Source organism: Thunnus thynnus, chromosome 6 (genome assembly GCF_963924715.1).
Source record: "Thunnus thynnus chromosome 6, fThuThy2.1, whole genome shotgun sequence".
Lineage (NCBI taxonomy): Eukaryota > Metazoa > Chordata > Actinopteri > Scombriformes > Scombridae > Thunnus > Thunnus thynnus.
This window is the reverse complement of record NC_089522.1, coordinates 19,706,560-19,724,330: the sequence shown is the minus strand read 5'-3', so window position 1 is coordinate 19,724,330 and position 17,771 is coordinate 19,706,560. Positions and strand designations below refer to the sequence as shown.

General features: G+C 39.5%; 2 protein-coding genes across 4 annotated transcripts in view; both read right to left on the bottom strand.

The window, feature by feature from the left end:
- The window catches only part of plcg1 (phospholipase C, gamma 1), a 29,344-nt gene extending 25,541 nt beyond the window's left edge, over window positions 1-3,803 (bottom strand). Inside the window, exons 1-2 of one of the 2 annotated variants that reach the window (XM_067592444.1) lie at window positions 3,491-3,803; window positions 1,844-2,131 (exon numbers count right to left, since the gene is read on the bottom strand). In XM_067592444.1, coding sequence (XP_067448545.1) covers window positions 1,844-2,060 — 217 coding nt within the window. In that variant the 5' untranslated portion in view covers window positions 2,061-2,131; window positions 3,491-3,803. The remainder of the gene's footprint in view (window positions 1-1,843; window positions 2,132-3,490) is intronic. The other variant, XM_067592445.1, reaches the window with a different exon arrangement.
- A 1,847-nt stretch (window positions 3,804-5,650) lies between these two features.
- On the bottom strand, window positions 5,651-17,656 carry top1b (DNA topoisomerase Ib). Of its 2 annotated transcripts, XM_067592434.1 has the most exons (21): window positions 17,502-17,656; window positions 17,154-17,178; window positions 15,432-15,528; window positions 14,619-14,739; window positions 14,274-14,329; window positions 14,060-14,161; window positions 13,838-13,928; window positions 13,652-13,737; window positions 13,399-13,514; window positions 13,190-13,311; window positions 12,952-13,074; window positions 12,677-12,864; window positions 11,625-11,769; window positions 11,323-11,466; window positions 10,990-11,175; window positions 10,299-10,367; window positions 10,015-10,129; window positions 9,341-9,468; window positions 9,036-9,130; window positions 8,738-8,887; window positions 5,651-6,848 (listed from the first exon to the last, which is right to left on the bottom strand). In XM_067592434.1, the coding sequence occupies exons 1-21, from the start codon at window positions 17,532-17,534 to the stop codon at window positions 6,746-6,748; spliced, it is 2,295 nt and encodes a 764-aa protein (XP_067448535.1). In that variant the 5' UTR covers window positions 17,535-17,656; the 3' UTR covers window positions 5,651-6,745. The 2 variants fall into 2 exon arrangements, with proteins under 2 accessions (XP_067448535.1, XP_067448537.1); XM_067592436.1 differs by lacking the exons at window positions 15,432-15,528; window positions 17,154-17,178; window positions 17,502-17,656 and having other exon boundaries at window positions 14,279-14,329; window positions 14,619-14,714.
- Between the last annotated feature and the right edge of the window lie 115 nt (window positions 17,657-17,771).

Sequence of the window (17,771 nt, the reverse complement as noted above, 5' to 3'; positions counted from 1 at the left end):
AGAAGGAAGACACTTCAGAGAATACTGACTGATTTTTCCAAAATGTGCGTCATTCATTTGTTGTCTACAAATAGTATCCAAAGATGATTATTAGGCATATTTTACAGGGCTCATGGTGAGTCAAATTAAAATGCTTACCATGGCAATTAAAAAAAAAAAAAAGTTGCAAGTGAAGTGTCCCTTGAAAATATTGAGCTTAGGATAAATAAATATTGTTAACAACATCTGTATCCTTCATTCCTTCTCTCTTCCTTTTATTTCGATCCAGAGGCTGCTTTACGATGATTGACAGGGCTAATAATAGCTAATGTTATGGGAATATCATGTATTCAAATGAAATATTTAAAACCTCCTCTATACATCAGGATATAAACTCACCCTTAGCTATAAAACAACAAAGGCATACATTTCATGGCTATCAGAAACGTTTAACAATGAACTTGATCATCAGAAAATAATGCATCATAATTATGAATGAAGCACTCTCTGCTGTGATAAAATCAACATCTGGGCCGTAATCCCCGTCGTCTGGTGACCTGCTGTGGCTAATCTACCTAAAGCCTGGTCACCATACCAAAAACTGTAGATTACGTTACACAACGCTAGCTAATGGGCTCATAGTTAGTTTAGTTAGGGTATTATCACAGTTTAGCTAACTTACTAATGTAGTCTGTTATTAACCTCAATCACATCTGCATAAGAAGCTCCAGTCCGTTATAAATCTAGCAAAACTAATGCTAGTAAATGATTGAATTATCATACAAAATCAAACAAAATGTACCTTGAAAACATGACACATTAGCTAAATAACAACACACCAAAATACCAGTGCCTCCATCAGCCAGACTGATAACCTGTGAAACTGAGAGGGGAGAGATGAAGGTCTGCCCATTCACCGCTACACTAACTGCACCGAGAGCTTTCAAAGTGTGGCACCAATTTGCAATCACGCACTAAACAGTGACGTAATGACTCTTCCTTCTTTTATGGTTTCCTCAATCAACCCGGGCTTTGTACCTGAGATACGATTCAACTACTTATAGAAAACAACCAACTGTTTCAAAAGAAATTATTTTAATGCTGCATTAAAATAAGAGGCTTTTGAGAATGAACGAGTGGTCCAATCACCTTTTTCAACGCGGGCACAACTGAGGGACTTTAGGCAACTCGAGTAACAAACCGGATCCGACTCATTTGAGCAAAACTAAATAAACTTCACGGACTAATCAGAGCTGAAATATAAATTTGTATTATTGATATCGACAGACGCAAATCGGATTTTATCTAGTAATATTGTTATTTAGCTTGAGTGCTGTCTTTTCTTGGTCTTGAAGGCTGCATCGCAGTTAAAAATTAGGTCATTAGATTGTTCTATCTGAGTAAAATGAACAATGAATCCCTCTACCTGTTTCACTTTCATCTTAACATCACTAATCCTTGTTTCTCCAAAATTTCTTGCATGTAAATATGCTGTGAAAGCACCCCTACTCACCTTAAAACTTATATTTAATATATTTAATTTCACTCAGGCCCTCAACTTACATTTTTTGGGATCTAAAACATTTTGGAATTGACTTGTTCAGTCCGAACTTACATCATCCACCAGCTGCTGCCATCATGTCACATCATGTTCACACATCAAGTCTTTTGTGAGACATTCTTTGTACTTTTCATATTTCTGAATGTATGTAAACAAACCAGTTCCAGCAAGGACATCGTTGTCTTTCAAGTCAGCACTCAGGAGCAGAACTATCTGTTTGTGTGTGTGTGTGTGTGTGTGTGTGTGTGTGTGTGTGTGTGTGTGTGTGTGTGTGTGTGTGTTTGTGTTTGCAATGCTACTCACTCTCTCCCTCTATTTTATCCGTGCCACGAGTCCAGATAATTGTCCTGGTCTCGAGCTTGACTTGAAATGTCCTTCTCTCTGGCCGTTGGGACTTCTTAGCATAAAACAGTGTCAGTACTGTCCCCAGCTCCAGGTCTCGGTACAGGTTGTTCATCTCCGTGTCGTTGTCCATCCACGGGCCAGGTCCGTTGGAAAAGAAGCCCGAAGTCCCAGCCATGTTCACTTCCCCTGTTTGTTATCCGTTTCCTCTCAGAACAATCTGCTCAGTCCAGGCCTAGACAGGGATACCTACAGCAGGAGAAGAGGGGAGGGGGGGCGGCGGGGAAACCCATGAAACAATTCTCAGAGGACTTCTAGTGTGTCTGTCCTGTACACACATTATACTGCAGTAAGAAGCTGATGCTGTCAGCAGGAGACATGTTTTAAAAATACTGAGAACTCTACATATTTATACACCTGCAGATATACTGTCAACACTGTAAGAGAGAAAAATGGATTTTCCGGTATCGAAAATATGTTTAAACTACTCTCATGTTTATGTATAAATACAATATTTAATTTAAAGGTTCTTCAACCTCTATTTTTAACATATATGTGAAATATAAACATGAGTATTATGAGTGTGTTTTTAAAAAGTATGAAATATGGCCTTTTATAAAATTACATAACATGCACAAATAGTAAATAGTCATGAGATTTTAAACAAATTCATGGACACTTTCAGAGATAAAATACAGACATTAAAGACACTCAAAACAAACAAAAACATATATAAACTATATATTGCATAATGTAGAATTTGAAAGCTTTGTTTATTAACATACAATGTTTATTTTATCTTACATAATTATGGCCTAATTTTACGTTTTGTACATGTACTGAAAATACATGTCCCAAACCTACAGAATAAACATATCATACGATACTAAAACAGCACACACATACAATATGTATATACTGTATTAAATCTGTAAAAGAAAAGTGGCCATATTCATGTAAAAAGACACAGTATATGTTGGTGAGAAAAGCATTCAATTTGAACATTTCATGACATATGTGGATGTATTGATTTTTCTATATGGGTAAGGTTACTCTCAGTATTGAGTAACAGAAGCAGTACTGTGATTTACCATTAACAGTGATGTAAATAAATGACAGCTGCAGTCTGGCAAACGTGTTGATTAAGTTAATCACACCGGATAACTTTCACTCCGAGAATGATTTTTAGCTTTAATCCATCAACGGAGAGGTTTAATCTAATTTGGACTGATTTCTCAAACTACCAACAGGCCTGTAACCTGCTGCTGTCCGTCCCGGTGGAAAACAAAGTTTCCTTTGGATACAAGAAGCAAGAAGGCATCACAATTTTTTTTTGGAGGTGGGGAGGGGGGTATACAACTGGTGGCGAATGGCAGCAGAGTGGGATAACACTGTAACAAGAAACGTCTGGTTATTTTCACAGCGTGGAAACGGGGCCGGTGTGTGCTAGCATTCCGCTGGGCCAAAGGAAGAACCGTGATTAGTTTCAGCCCCTTGGGGAAAAAAAGCCCAGGTAGCAGCAGTTATTCTACCCTTTCCTGCCCGCTCTGTTTTTGGGAAAATCAACTGCAAAACAACACGTCGCAGGGGCTGCTGTGTTGTACCTACCGCCGCAATCTCGGCCCCGACCGCACATCTCCAACGGCTGCGAGGCTGCTCCTCTCTCCTCTCCCGTCGTTTTTCTCCTTCTCCGTGTCTTCCCCCCGCTCCCCGGTTTTCCGTGATTAAATCATCGCTAGGCCCTGGGAAAAAGGCGCTGCGGTCCCGACAACAACGATCCCCGTTTCCTCTTCTCCCCTCCGGCCGTCCATAGAGAGGCACAGGCAAGACAAGCTAGAACCGTGGTAAGACTACGCAAGTTTGTCTGCTCTAGGATCCGGCCAGCACAGGCCCTTCCCCCCGCAGCCGAGCACCAGCGGCGTCTCGCGGGGTGCCATTTCCTAGGATGGCGAAGTCATGACCCGCCCTACTCTGTCTTTGATTGGCTAATACCCGCTACCTTCGTTGATTGGGTTGGTTAGATTTAGGCTAAGAATATCACGATAAGCCAATCACAGGTAGATTAGGGCGGGTCATGACGTCGCCATCCTAGTAAAAAAAAAAAAATCGCAGCCGGGCTGGAGTCAAAAACTAGGCTTCCGCTGCAGCTTTTCATAATAAAAACACGCATCGAGGAACTTGTTGCACTGATTTGTAAAAGGCAGGTTTTTGAGGCTAAAGGGTTTTAACAAGGATTAGTTTTAATCTTGCAGATATATTATACACTGAGGATTATATATGAGTCACACAAAAACAATTCTGCTGTTTTCCTCAAAAATAAATAGCAGACAAACTTTGAAAATCCTGGAGCATCACTTGACATCAATTATTGTGTTTTTGAATTCTTGTCCACAGTCATCAGGTACTGCTACAAAATGTCCCTCCAATGTACAATGCCAGAATGCCAACCTGTTTCAAAAGGTGCATCTTAATCTAACACAAACTGTACTATAGACAGCAGTCATTTACATTATTATTTTAAAAATATGCATGCAAATAAAGGTGATTATTGGTTACATTATTACATTTTTTTCAACTGAACTGTGGTAACATCATGAAGGAACTGTTTTGCCACCACAGATGCACTCAGTGCTGTAAAATGGATTCATATTCCTATGCAGGAACTATAATCAGACTTAATGAGACAACAGGGCTTTTAAGATTTCTTCTTCTTCTTTTCTTTGTTTTTTTTTACCTTTTGGCCATTTGGTGTTCATCTTAGCCACCAGGACACCCCAGATATTGGTGTCCTCAAGCTTCAGCCAAATAAACTAATTCAGATGTAACTTCAGTAGATAATAAAAAAGTGAAAGATGATTTGTCAGACCACATCACTTTTTTCCACCACTCACGTTTCCTGCTCTGTACATGAAGCTGTGTGGGAAGCTGTTTCTGCGTCAGGCTTGTGTACAAGTAATTTACTCCACTAATACGAGCATTATCAAAACCACAGCACAGGAACCTTGATTCATTTGTTCAGCATACTATCATGTCAAATAGCTGCATGTTTTTGGCATTTATCAATTGGTCTCTACATAATTTGCCCCTGTGACTGTGAGCTACTTCAAAGTTAAAAGCATTTTTTATGTGGTGTGTGTTTGATATCCTACATCTACTGCCCTCTTGAAGAAGACATGTAGTAGCAAACACTTTTATACAGTTATTTTGGAGATTAATACCCCACCTCCTGTAGAATCTGTGTGTGTCCCGGTTGCTTGACACAGCTCATCCCTCCCCTGTTGGAGCTGGTTATTGGCTTCTTAAAGACACAGAAACCCTGCTCATACTGTACCAGAGTACATCTCAATTAGCAGTCTCTCAAAGCAACCTGTGTCAGAGTTATCAAGCAATAAATAACTTGGTAATTTTGCATCTGTAACTAATATTGTCTGTACTTCATTACGTATATATTTCCGAATTAACAATCAAAACCTAAGCTGATACTTTTATTCTAATCCTTACTAAGCTAATTTGCTTTTCTTCTCTATATGAAAACAATTGATCTAATTGAGGATGCAATATGAGTAAAAATAGAAAATAGTGATAAATTAAGTGTTTGTTTTTGAGACACATCACTAGGAATTGGACTATGACCCGTGATGTCACTGATCGCTGTTGATTAGGCTCCTTCTCTGACATGATTAATGTTTCTCTTTGAATACTCAAGGAATCAACTCACATTTCAATCCCTATTTCACGCATGCACACAAAGAAAATATCCACAAAAAAGACAAGATTGATGTTTTATTCCGAAAACTACAAAGCTTAAAACAATAAGCATCCAACCAATCAGGACTTGGTTGGTGTGATAAATGATCAAATAGCAAGAAATATCAATGACAAAAGTTAGAATATCCATTCACATTTGGAAATTTATTCAAAGAAGACACTTTCAGCTTAATCACAGCAATACAAAAAACAGCACACTACAATGATAGACTTATGTGATCTTTTTTTTTTTTGGCAAAATCCACATCCCTCTTAGAAAGTCTGAAAGAACAGTCTCTCTTAGCGCTTAACACACATGACGCACTCTGTACTTCAGCTGTTTCAAGTAACCAAGAGGAAAAAACTGTGGACACAGACACACACTGGTTGCATATGAGCAATGAAGAGCTTTTTGTCGACAATGCATACAGCAAATATTTTATAAAAACACTGAATCATGATGACTGAAAAATGACAAAAATATGTACATCCCTGAAATAAACAGCAAAATCAAACTAAATGGGGAAAAAAAAGATGACATTCTGTGTGCTAATAATTATATGAGCATAGTGTTAGTGTTTCTACTCTTCACACTGTCATCAGTCTGTCAGGCTCATTTTATTGTATCTATCTTTCACATAAAAATTTCACAAATTGAAATTCATCCTTTTAATACCTCTCTCGTGTTGTTTCTCACAGTCTCCCATACAAACATTTAGCAATTCATTATTCTATGAGAATATAGAATTTCTCAATAAATCTGATGGCTTAAAAATTTCAGCACAGTTGTATCTGACAAAAGATAATACTAACATGTTCACAGGTGTTTGATCATGGGCAGATAGCTGCAGCTACATACACACTACTGTAATTTTTTTTAAAAGAGAGAGATGCCGTTTGACAGCTTGGTCAAATGACTGAGGAGTTTATTTTACTATATTCACAACCAATCGTTATATACAACACAATAATTAACCTGGGTCATGGCTCAAACAAAGTATTTGCTTCCTCCTTCACAGCCCTGCAGTAACCACACAGTGGAATCATTTGACATCAGCTAAAAACCATCTGTATTATCAAAGGCATGGGTAGAAAAGGTAAAAACACTAAGTGTGTTTAAAACTCATAGTCCTTTTCAGCCATGTCGATTGCCCAGGCAAACTTCTCTCTCTGGGTTTTGTTGTAGATCTTCTCAATGGGAACACCCCATTTCTTGCACCTGGAGAGAAGGGAAGATTGATTATTTAATGGTGAAAAACAGCAACGTTCACCGACTGCATTACTGCTCACTATTCACTTGATAGAAAATTCCAAGTAGAAGACTAGACAGTGAGTCAGTTGTCAGCACAAAATCTAAAACTATTTGGCTCATGCCCATTGCGTTAATGTTGTTGGGACTTGATTAGTGACCATCGCTTGTTTACTGCTTTTTAGGTTGAACTGGGGAAAAACAGTCCACTATGACCGATCAAAATGTCTGCGGAGAGCTTGGGTTCAGTCAAGCCAAAGGTGGTCATTGTGAACTTTTGCCACACTCTGAATGTGAAGCCCTTAGCTTTAGCATGTATCAGTTAGCGCATCAGTCTGCAGGACCAACATCGACCCCACACAGGGTCTGACTGGACAGACCAGAACCATTCATCATTCTCTCTACACCGTCCCGCAGATCAACCCATCCTAGGGGAACACTACAAGTACAGGTACATCGTAGCTGCTGTATATCACTCTAATGTTAAGCACATCATATAAATATTAACATTTAATTTAATAAATTTTAAGTAGAGAAATGCATTAGAAAACAAGGGATCACATGAATCCAGTGTGATAATGGTCACATTTTAAGGTTCTAATTTCAGACTAAACACAAATATTAACTGTTTTTTGATTATGTAATGAAATCACACGAGAAAGAAGAATGCCTTAAAATGCTAACAAAACACACTAGACGTAATCACTTGACTGTTGAGTGCAGCATTAATAAGAGAGCACTGTTCCACAACATAATGTCTAGCAATAAGGAGCTACTGATATAAGAGGCGATACAACATGTAAACCAAAGTCATGTTTTCTGAAAAAACAAAAACAAAACATTTTATTTTTTGCATCTAGCTACATTTGACTGTTTCTTATTAAACGGACTTACTGTTAACTTTGTAAAATTATCGCACATAGCTCTCTGGCATATACTTTTAAGTATTAGTAGATATAATATGATGGACTTTAAAATCACTCAACATATTTGGCCTATATGAATCAAATCTAAGTAGCTAGTTAATAGCTCACTAAAAACCACATAACCTCCCTAATGAATTGAGGTAAAGGTTGTAGCTGTTGTTCAGAAATGTTTACCTAATTCGAAAGGGGTTCTTAACGCTACTTACTTTGGTTTCTTAACTGTGCTAGCAAGGATTACAAATGGTTTTAGTGAATCTCTTTACAGTTTGAACCCACTACTACTGTATGACAAAATAACGCAGCAGCCCGTCTAGTAATCCAGCCAATGTGTCTTCATCTCTGTTACACTTATCACACACATACAACTACATTGTACAACAGGTTCCCATGCACCACCCTGAAAGGGGGGACCCCCATCCCTTATGCCTTACAACCAGGCAAAACACGGAGCATTCCTGTATCCATTGTGCTTGAGAAGGAGGCTCTCCATAAATAGCTGTGGGGCATGGGTTAGGGAGGGCGGCCCACTGTTCCCCTTCTCTGTGGCATGGCTCTCCATTCAGCTACAGACAGCTCCTCATTGACTTCCCACATGGAGGAAGGAGTGCTGTTTGGGGACGCTCCCTGGCTTTCAGAAACAAACCCCATTGTTCCTCGCGCTCACACGCTTTTCTTCCTCTTATTTTCCTTCTGCAGCCGTTAGCTTTTTTGCTTGTGCTGCTCCTTTTCCTACAATGCAAGAGAATTTCCTGCCTTTCTGTCACAGAGGTAGATATTATGCACCCCGCGCACCCACCCAGAGAAAGTTGGCATATTAAACAGTAGGTGGTCTACTATTTAATGTCACTGTTTTTTTTGTTTGTTTTTTTTTACTGTGGTGACACCTGCGATCAAACAATATAGTTAATTAACAGAGATAATCAACTGCAATACCATGCAACAGAGATGCGTGGATCCAGGTAGTTGAGCTTGGAGGTGCCCAGAGCGATCTGCTTATTCTCCTCTCTGTCTGTGGCCTGCACCTGGAGCTTCATCAGCTGCTCCTCTATCCTCTGTACAGCTTTACGCTTCACCTCCACAGCCCTGACAGAGACAGGAGACACGGACACACAGAGGGAGGAAGAAAGAAAGATAGATACAGGAAGAGATCCATACAAAGACAAAGACATATGGTGACTAACTGTGAGAATGTCTTGCACCAGTCAACAGCAGTCCTTACAAACGTCCTTACTTTTTGCTCTTGTCATCATGGGAAGCCTTGTGATCACTCTTGGCAGCCTTCAGCTGCTTCCTGGCGGCGGATAGCTGATTCTGTTTCTCGTCGATCTGCAATCAAAACAAACCGAGTGAGCCATCTACAGTACATCACATTTAGAGGGAATAACTTTACCATTCACAGTGATCATGATAAATAAAATACAAATATTCTTCAAAACAAACAAGATGACAGCCAGACACCATTGCTTGTGGTGGGACAACAAAACAGTTGATAATGACTGAACAAAATGAAAAACAAAAAAGAGCACAGGGGTTTACCTTGGTCTGAAGGTTTTGCATGGACTTCTCGAATGTTTTTGGTGGAGCTCTCTGGTGGTTACAGAGGATGGCCACTGCGCGGTTGGCCCGGTTGTATGACAGAATCTTAGCTGGGATGCTGTCATCAGCTGGAGATCCAAATACAACGCAACAATGAAGGAGGAGAAGTTTAAAATCACTGAACCACATTTTGCAGCGTTTATGTATTTAAAGGTACAATAAGTATTAGTCACATACAGTAAATCATATTGGTAACCAGGCCGTCTGTACAGTAACCCACTGTTAATATAATTACATAAAATCTGTGAAAATATAGTTATTACCTGACTGGGAAGGCCTCTGAAGTTAGTGTAAGTGTGTGCCCTTACATGGAAATTCTACTTTATTATTTGCCCCTGCCAGGTATTTTTTTGTACAATAATTTATGTTCCATGTTGGATATTTTATTACGAGGCACTTTGTACACTTTGTACTATTCTCTTGTGGGAGAGGAGCTGGAGCGGGCAGTTTTATTAACAAGGAGGTTCTGCTTCATTATTAGGGTAACACAGGGAGGGAGCAGGGAAATTGTCAGAAACTGGGTAGAGTGATTATGAGTTTCATCTGTGCTCAGAAACTACGTGGCTGTGATTAAAGTGAGGTGCGTGTGACTGGCTGAAGCTGCTGTCACTCACGGCTGGTAAGTTCCTTGAGCTGCTGTTGAAGCGTGATTGAGGCGTTGTAGGTACGGAAGACCTTGGCTGTCAGGCCGTCCATCAACTCTTGTAAGTGCTTGTTCAGAATAGAAGTCTGGGGGAGACAGAGAGAAAGAGAGAGCGAGGAGGAGGGAAAGAGGGTACAGTCGGGCAGAGCATAGAAAAAGAGTGATACAAAGTATTTCAATTAGATTAACATCAACCTATTTTTCTTTAATTTAAACAAAAAGCTCTAGATGCAAATATTCATGTCTGTTTCTTACGTTCAGTCTGTCAAAGAGGTCGTCTTCAGGCTGCTTGTTCTCCAGGAACAACTGCAGGTTTTTAAACACCTGATGAGAAATCAGCAAAGATATCATTTATTTAGTGTGAAATCACTCACATTTAACACTTTGGAGTAACAGTATTCATGAATGCACCATCACATTTCTGTCAGATGGGGGCGTTATCTTGCTTCTGTTCATAATGACAAGTGCAGCTGGTTTATTACACCTTAGTGTATTATTTGTATGTACTTGTGTACATACGTTGTGATGTGTCATTGGGGATGCAGAGAGGAAGTGTAGCTGAAAAGACAGTGCCCAGACGTGTTTAAGAATTTGTGAAGGAAAGCTGAACATGTCAAGCATGTTCATGTCTGTGTATATGTTTTTGTGTGTTATGCGTGCGAGTTCACTCCGGTAATAGCAGGAAACAGACCACCCTCTGAGGCAGAGCTGACGGAAAGCTTTTAGTGCCTGATCACCTGTCTGTGCAAACATCCTTCTCAGCGCAACAACTTCTTATCTTGTTTACACTGAATTCACATATCAGACAGATATACAAACAACTCTGCCCTCATAAAAGATATCACAGTTTTGTGCCTCAATGTGTCAGCCAGAGTCTTTAGTTTCACCATCTTCTCTGCCTCCAGTCACATATTTCTCTCCTCTCTCCTCCCCTTCCCTCTCTTACCCTCTTCTCCACAGGGATCTTGTTATAGTAGCGGATAGAGTCCTTTCCCAAGAAGTCAAACTCCACCACGTACTCCTGGTCGTCCATCTTGGGGTACAGTTTGATGTGCTCCACCCGCAGCGAGCAGCAGCCGACTGTGTCTGCAGTCTCACCTTCCTCCTTTTCATTACCCGCCCTCAGTGCAAGCTACAGGGGGGAAAACACAACACGTCGTCATCATCAGTATTGTCAGTATTTCTCCAAGCGGGATGAAAGGTGCCCTTGTGGTTTGTGAAATGATAAAATGGCGTCCGTAGTAAAAATTAATTATAATTTTCCTATATTTCTCCTCACCTTATCTATGAAATAAAGTGCCACAGCTCTCTGCCTGATCCTCATCTCTTTTGACTTCCAGTCGTCTCTATACTGGCTACGGATGCGATCCACACACTTCTTCAACCGTCGGGCAGTTTCATATTTCTGCCAGTCCTTCTCCCCCTGCATACACACACACGCACACACACACACACAATTTATTCAGTAGAGAGATAGATTGTTTTTGTCAAGGGATTAAAGGTGAAATATCGAAACTCAGATATGCTTTAGGATCAAGATATGATTGAATGTGACGTTGGGGGCTTAAGTTATGAGAGCACCTTGATCCTGGAGCTAGGGTTCAGCATGATGTACTTGATGGATCCCTGGATGTTCTCTGTCCAAGACACCAGCCAGGTCACTTTGTTGTCATGGCGAACTTCCTTCCACTTTGTCCCTGGGGGAGGTTTAGGGTGCTTGGAGTCCCTAAAGAAAAAGAAATGGGTTTAAATAGGAACGAAACATATTGACAACCTTTGACAGCTATGTTTATTTATGTTAATAATAGATATACAGTTTAAATACCAACTGAATCCATCACAGACCTGAAATCAATCTACGACAAAAGATTAATTGGGCGTTTTTTGTTTATTTTTTTTTAACTTAAGGGACCAGTCCAAGAGAGACTTTATATGGTAAACACTACTACAACTATGAGACAATAGTGTACAGAGAAATGTCATTGAAAAATAAACCCTCTTGATGACCAGTGTGCCGAGGTCAACCTGTCCTCCTGGAGTCATGTTATTCTTGGAACACACAGTGTATTCTGACAGGAAGACCACCTTTGACACAGTGCCGGCATGTGTGCAACAGTAAATCCGACATACTGTACATGCCACATGAAGCACGTACATTGTTTTGCTGGTGTCGCTTTGATGGCAACAGAATGCTAGAAATAAGCTTTCCCATAAACCCTGTCACACTCATTGCCCCTGAGATATGGAAAAACAGCGATAACAAGAAAATTATTCCAACTGTCTTTATATAAATTCAGCAATCACAAGGTGGCAGTTAAAGTGAAAAAAAAAGGAAAAATCAGGTTGGATCAGAGGAGTGAAAAACACAACAATGAAGTCAACCTACAGTATATGCCTTTATTTGACCTTTTGGCAGACTAATAGCTTCCACATGCATCCACATAATATATTCCGTTTACACAAGCACACACGTTTACACATTACCCTTACCGTACTACTCAGAACTAGACATAATATTAATATCAGCTTCTTGACGGGTTTTATGTTTTTTTTTTAAGCATCCAAAAACTAAACTAAAACAGAAAAAGTGAGGCAGTGAGGGTGCTCATGCTGGTGGTGGTGAGATTACTCACTTGCTGCAGTTGATAATGATGTCTTCAGGTCTGATGCGGCGTTTCAGCATGCCCATCTTTGGGTGGTCACCTCGGCCTCGGAAGAGGCCTGGCGGCTCAATGCGGAAGTTTCCGATCCTCTCCTTGTGGTTGTCCATGATGCAGAAACCGTACTCCTGGAGGGTCCTCTCATTCTCCTCTTTGATTTTCTACAAAGAGTATTAAAATATGTAAATACAATGAGAGAATCCATGTTGTTTTCGGACAGGGGAAGGTCTGCGTGAACGCAGGCATACCTGTTTCTCCTCCTTTGACATCTGTTTCCGAGCTTCTGATTGGGCCTTGAAGTACTCACTCATTTCACTGAAGTTGCACTTGTTCAGGTCAGTGATCTTTGACTTCTCCTCTGAAGTCATTTCCTAAAATAAAAGACACGACATCTGAAGTATGCCCGACGTAAATACTTGAACTTCATACCCTCCGTAGACTCCAACTCGTGTGTGCAACTTGAGACACTATTTTTCGTGTCCTCACCTTCCTCCAGTCCTTAAAGAAGTTTTTCCTGAAGATGTCCTTAGTGGTGTACTCGTGATCCAACATCTTGGCAAAGAATGTGGCTACTTCTTCAGCAGGGGCACTAAGTTTCATTGGTTTACCTACAAACACAGACAAACTACATTATAGTCTTTAAAAAAATCCGACACAAATATATTACAAGTTACCTTTTACACAGACAAACTTACCATCATAGTAAAATTTGACTTTATCAGGCAAGGGTTCATACGGAGGCGCAAACACCGGACCTTTATGTTCAAGGAAGCGCCATTTGGAGCCATCAGTATATCTTTCCTCCTCCCACCTAATTACCACAAACAACAACAAAGTACAACCCATGATAGAGAAGAAAAAACATGGTATCTGCTTCTCAGTAGCAAACTGTCCTTGGTTTGTAATTTCCTGAGGAAAAGATCTATTTGTCCCCCAAAATTATCTTACCATTTCCATTTCTCCTCTTCTTCTTTTTTGGCTTTCTTTCCCTCTGTCACCTTTTTGTCTTTTGTCTTCTTTTTGGGCTTTATGTCCTATACAAGAGTGAACAGAATAAATCTGGAGAATACAAAGAGTGGCCACTCCAGCCTGGAGAATGTATTCATCAAAATAATGTTGAAAAAATTAATGAACCTCATCCTCCTCGTCTTCTTCGTACTCATGTTTCCTTTTTTTGGCCTTTTTGTCATGTTCTGTCTTGACTTTTTTGGGCTTGTAATCGAATCTAAGGAAAAAAAAAACAACATAACATTGTTAATCAAACTTTATCTCAGAATACAGAAATGTAGACAACCATATCTTAAATGTAACTACAGTGACATATGAAGCTTAAATGTGAATTTGCAAGATACCCACTCTTCATCATCATATTCTTGTTTGGTCTTGTTGTGTTGTGGAGAGGAGTAGAAGCCATTGCCTTCTTCAGGCTCGCTCTTAATGGCAGCAGGGCTCATGTCTCTAATTCACACATTGAAAGCATTGAACTGTATATTAGTAAAGCAATATCCCATTAATCATAACCAAGAAATAACTAAGCTCAAAGTAAACTCAACAAAGTGATACTGTCTACCTTACATATCCATTTTCTTTCTCCTTTTTAGGCTTGTCTATGTGGGATGATTTGATCTGTGAGAAACAGGGAATATATTAGCAAATAATTAAAATGTATTTCAAACTCTTTCACACCTTTAAACGTTGACATTGGAAGACATGAATAAACATGAGAAGACAGTTTGCGTTATGTCAAAACCACACAATAATTATTTGGTGATCATGACAAAACAAAGTTTTTAAGTTAATACCACACAATAATTATTCTGTCATGGTGAGAAAACTACATATAATATTTATGCCAAAGGTCTGTATGGCTTTTCATATAAAGGCAGACTTGGTCTCTATCTATCTGTGCACAAACCTTTTCTTCTCTCCTCTTCTCTTTGTGTTTTTCCCTGTGCTTGTCTGAGCTGCCGTCGCTGTGCTTCAGCTTCTCTTTGTCTTTGTCTCTGTGTTTCTTTTCAGAGTGGTCCTTATGTTCACTGGGACACAGAAGCCACAGAGGTCAGAGATCAAGTTCGAGAGGTCAGACGTGGTCCAGATGCACAGACACAAAAGATGTCATCAACAAAGCACCAACCACCAGTAATGTGAACTTGTAAATTTTTGACAAACATTGACAGCATCATGGATGACTGCTGATTTAAAAAAATGGCCAAAGTTGTGACTCTAGTACCACACAGCAGCCCACAAGTATTTCAACCAGACAACAAGAAAATCTAACAAATGTTCCAAAACGGTTCAAATTACAAATGCACTGCAGATGCCATTCATAAAAGTGGATTTCAGGAAGTCCTTGTGATGTATGTTTGCTGATTCAACACAGCAGGGTGCTTTATTAGCTTCAATTAAATCAGCAGCACTCTGTGTGATTCTTTCATGTTCTTACTGAAAAACTTGTTATTTTTTGTGCTCATACTGGCAGAATCTGTATCCAAGTTAATTGACTTTGCCATTATTCTCCTCATTACAGATTCTGTTATAACAGATTCATAACAGACTTCATACTGGTAAAATAAAGTATTGTGAGGATATGTACATGTTACAAATACTGTAAATATTAGTGTAGGGCTTAAAAGTTTATTTGTAAGTTCACATGCAAAAGGCTTAAGTCGAGTATAGAGTATTATCTTAATCAAAAAAGTGAGAGGAAGGTGCAGACATGGTATCCTACCTGTTGCTGTACTTGAATTTCTCTCGCTCTTTGTCTTTTTTGTGGTCTTTGTGTCTGTGTTCCTTGTCTTTGTGCTTGTCCTTATGTTTGTGAGTGTCTACGATACAAAGGAGAGATTGATTTGATCATCAGCATTTTAAAAATCAGAACAAAAAATAACTTTGTGGAATCTGAGATCAATCTTTTACATCTGGTTCACTACACATATATATTTAAATGTCTGTTGAGTTTATCTGTGCTAGGAAATATATATAAACACGAGCTGACAGAGAGAAAAAAAGCATAATCTATATTCATTCTATATTCAGCCCTACTATAATATATTACACAAGGTTTGTTATCAGAAAGTGGGACTAAACAAACTAGGTGTTTAGTGAGACCAAAAGGGCAGGCAGTGGATTTAGGCTAAATTAGGTCTATATTATCTAGCATCGAGCATAATATAATAATAATAATAGATGCACTCAGTGCCTGACATACATTTGCTGCAGCTGACCCACAATCCCCCTGAGGTAACTTTATCTTCTAGGTCACATCTATAGTATATGGTGATGTTGGAGATGGCAAGAAACTAAGAAAACTAAATATATCTATGCAGACTTGACAATGACCTTGTCATACTTTGCCAGAATTTCTACTGCAATATTCAAATTGTATCCAACAATATTTGTGTATTGTCTCCAATATTTAACATAACAATAGCTTTTTGCCGCAGGTTATGATTCAACTTGTAGTGTGTATGTAGTGACCTGATTTTTTTTAATGGAAAAATATGAGTAGTTTTTATAGTCTCAAATGATTAGGATATGAATATGAGTTTACAAGAGTCTTCATATTAAAATGTTTCCTGCTGAGTTATCCCTCCTGGAAGTAGACCTGATCATCACCTCCTGGCGCCCTGTTGTTATGGCAGTTTAATATCGGCTATTACCTGCTATTGTCTTATGAAACAGTAACACACATCCCAGTTATTTTTAAACCAAAACTATTCCCACACACTGGTTTTCTTTCCATCACAACCGGCAGCAAATTAAGCCTCCAAGAAGAAAAGTGCTCTGAACTTTGCAGGAGTGATTGATACTCCTGTGTAGGGGCTATAAATTGTGCAAAAAAAAAAAAAAAAAAAAAAAAAGATTCCTCAGGGCACATGCTTTTTAAAATAATGCAGTGCAACTTTCTTTTCTGTGACTTAAAGTTTTTGTGTGTGTGTGTGTGAGGATTCCCTATTGACAGTGCAGATAAAAGTCTCTAGCACAGAGATGCAGCAGGCACAGTGCAGCTGGTGGTGAGATACGGGCAGGGAGAGGCGATAAGCTCCCCGCTCTCGCCTCCATATCACGGCAGACAGTTGGCTCACTGATCGGCGCCCTGGCTGCTACATACAGAAAAAGAAAATGGCGCAGAGACTAAGTCCTCAGCCCCAATTCTGCCACTTTCGGCTCCAAAATTCGTTATAATTGCACGTAAATACTATCCAACTAAAGCATGCATAATAAACACGATGCCAGGGGCTTTCGGAATCTCCCGTCAGATTAAAAAACCGAGGGGCGCAAATGCACAATTCAGACCCTCTTTTTGAACAATAGCCGCAACAGAGTGGAGGAGAAGGGACTTAGTCTCTGGGACGCCATTTCTGTCCTTTAAAAACTAACAGTAGACAGGTCACGATTCCGAATGGAAACCAAAGTCATTATAAATAAAATCAAACATCAGAGGACCTACCGCTTCCTTTAGATCCACAATTGACCTGAAAATTGTGAAAAAAAAGAGTTTTAATATTTCAATTTTGAAAATGCCGGTAGCTCGGTTATTCAAGTTTCAATTGGCATACAAATGTACCCTACACATATATTGTTACAGTAAAAATTCAAATAACGCACATAATTTCAAAGTTCTCACTGAAATAACAAAGAAAACGTCGTGGCTAACTTATAACATCAGCTAACGTTTCTTAATCATTATTTCATATCATAACAATAAATACTCGTCAGTTATGGCCAATGAATTGATACAAATAGACCCCCTCCCGCAAAAAAAAGGACAAAACATTAATTCTTGATCAAGAGGTACCTGAGAGTCTCCGTGCCCATGATCCCCGCTCATGGTCAAGTTGTTTTTGTTTGTAAAGCAGGTGAAGTTGTCACAGGAGACAGCTGTTCAGGATGCGAGTGGTGCGGATGCGAGGCTCAGGGAGCCTTCACTGGAATGGAGTCCCAACGTTTACTGACTGCGCATGCTCGCACCGACCTGAACGCAGAGAATATACTCTGCTGCGTGGTCTCTGCCTGACTGAGCATCAAAATATCATCGATTGAGTCAGATATGTCTTTATCTGTTCAA

What these genes read in the sequence shown, in the direction of transcription:
- top1b (XM_067592434.1), bottom strand. Translation starts at nt 17,534, where the DNA reads ATGAGCGGGGATCATGGGCACGGAGACTCTCAG. An exon ending in ACCCTAGCTCCAGGATCAAG is followed by an intron (nt 11,467 to 11,624) that starts GTGCTCTCATAA and finishes GTGTGTATGCAG; the next exon opens with GGGGAGAAGGACTGGCAGAA. An exon ending in CATGATGACAAGAGCAAAAA is followed by an intron (nt 8,888 to 9,035) that starts GTAAGGACGTTT and finishes TGTCTCTGTCAG; the next exon opens with GGCTGTGGAGGTGAAGCGTA.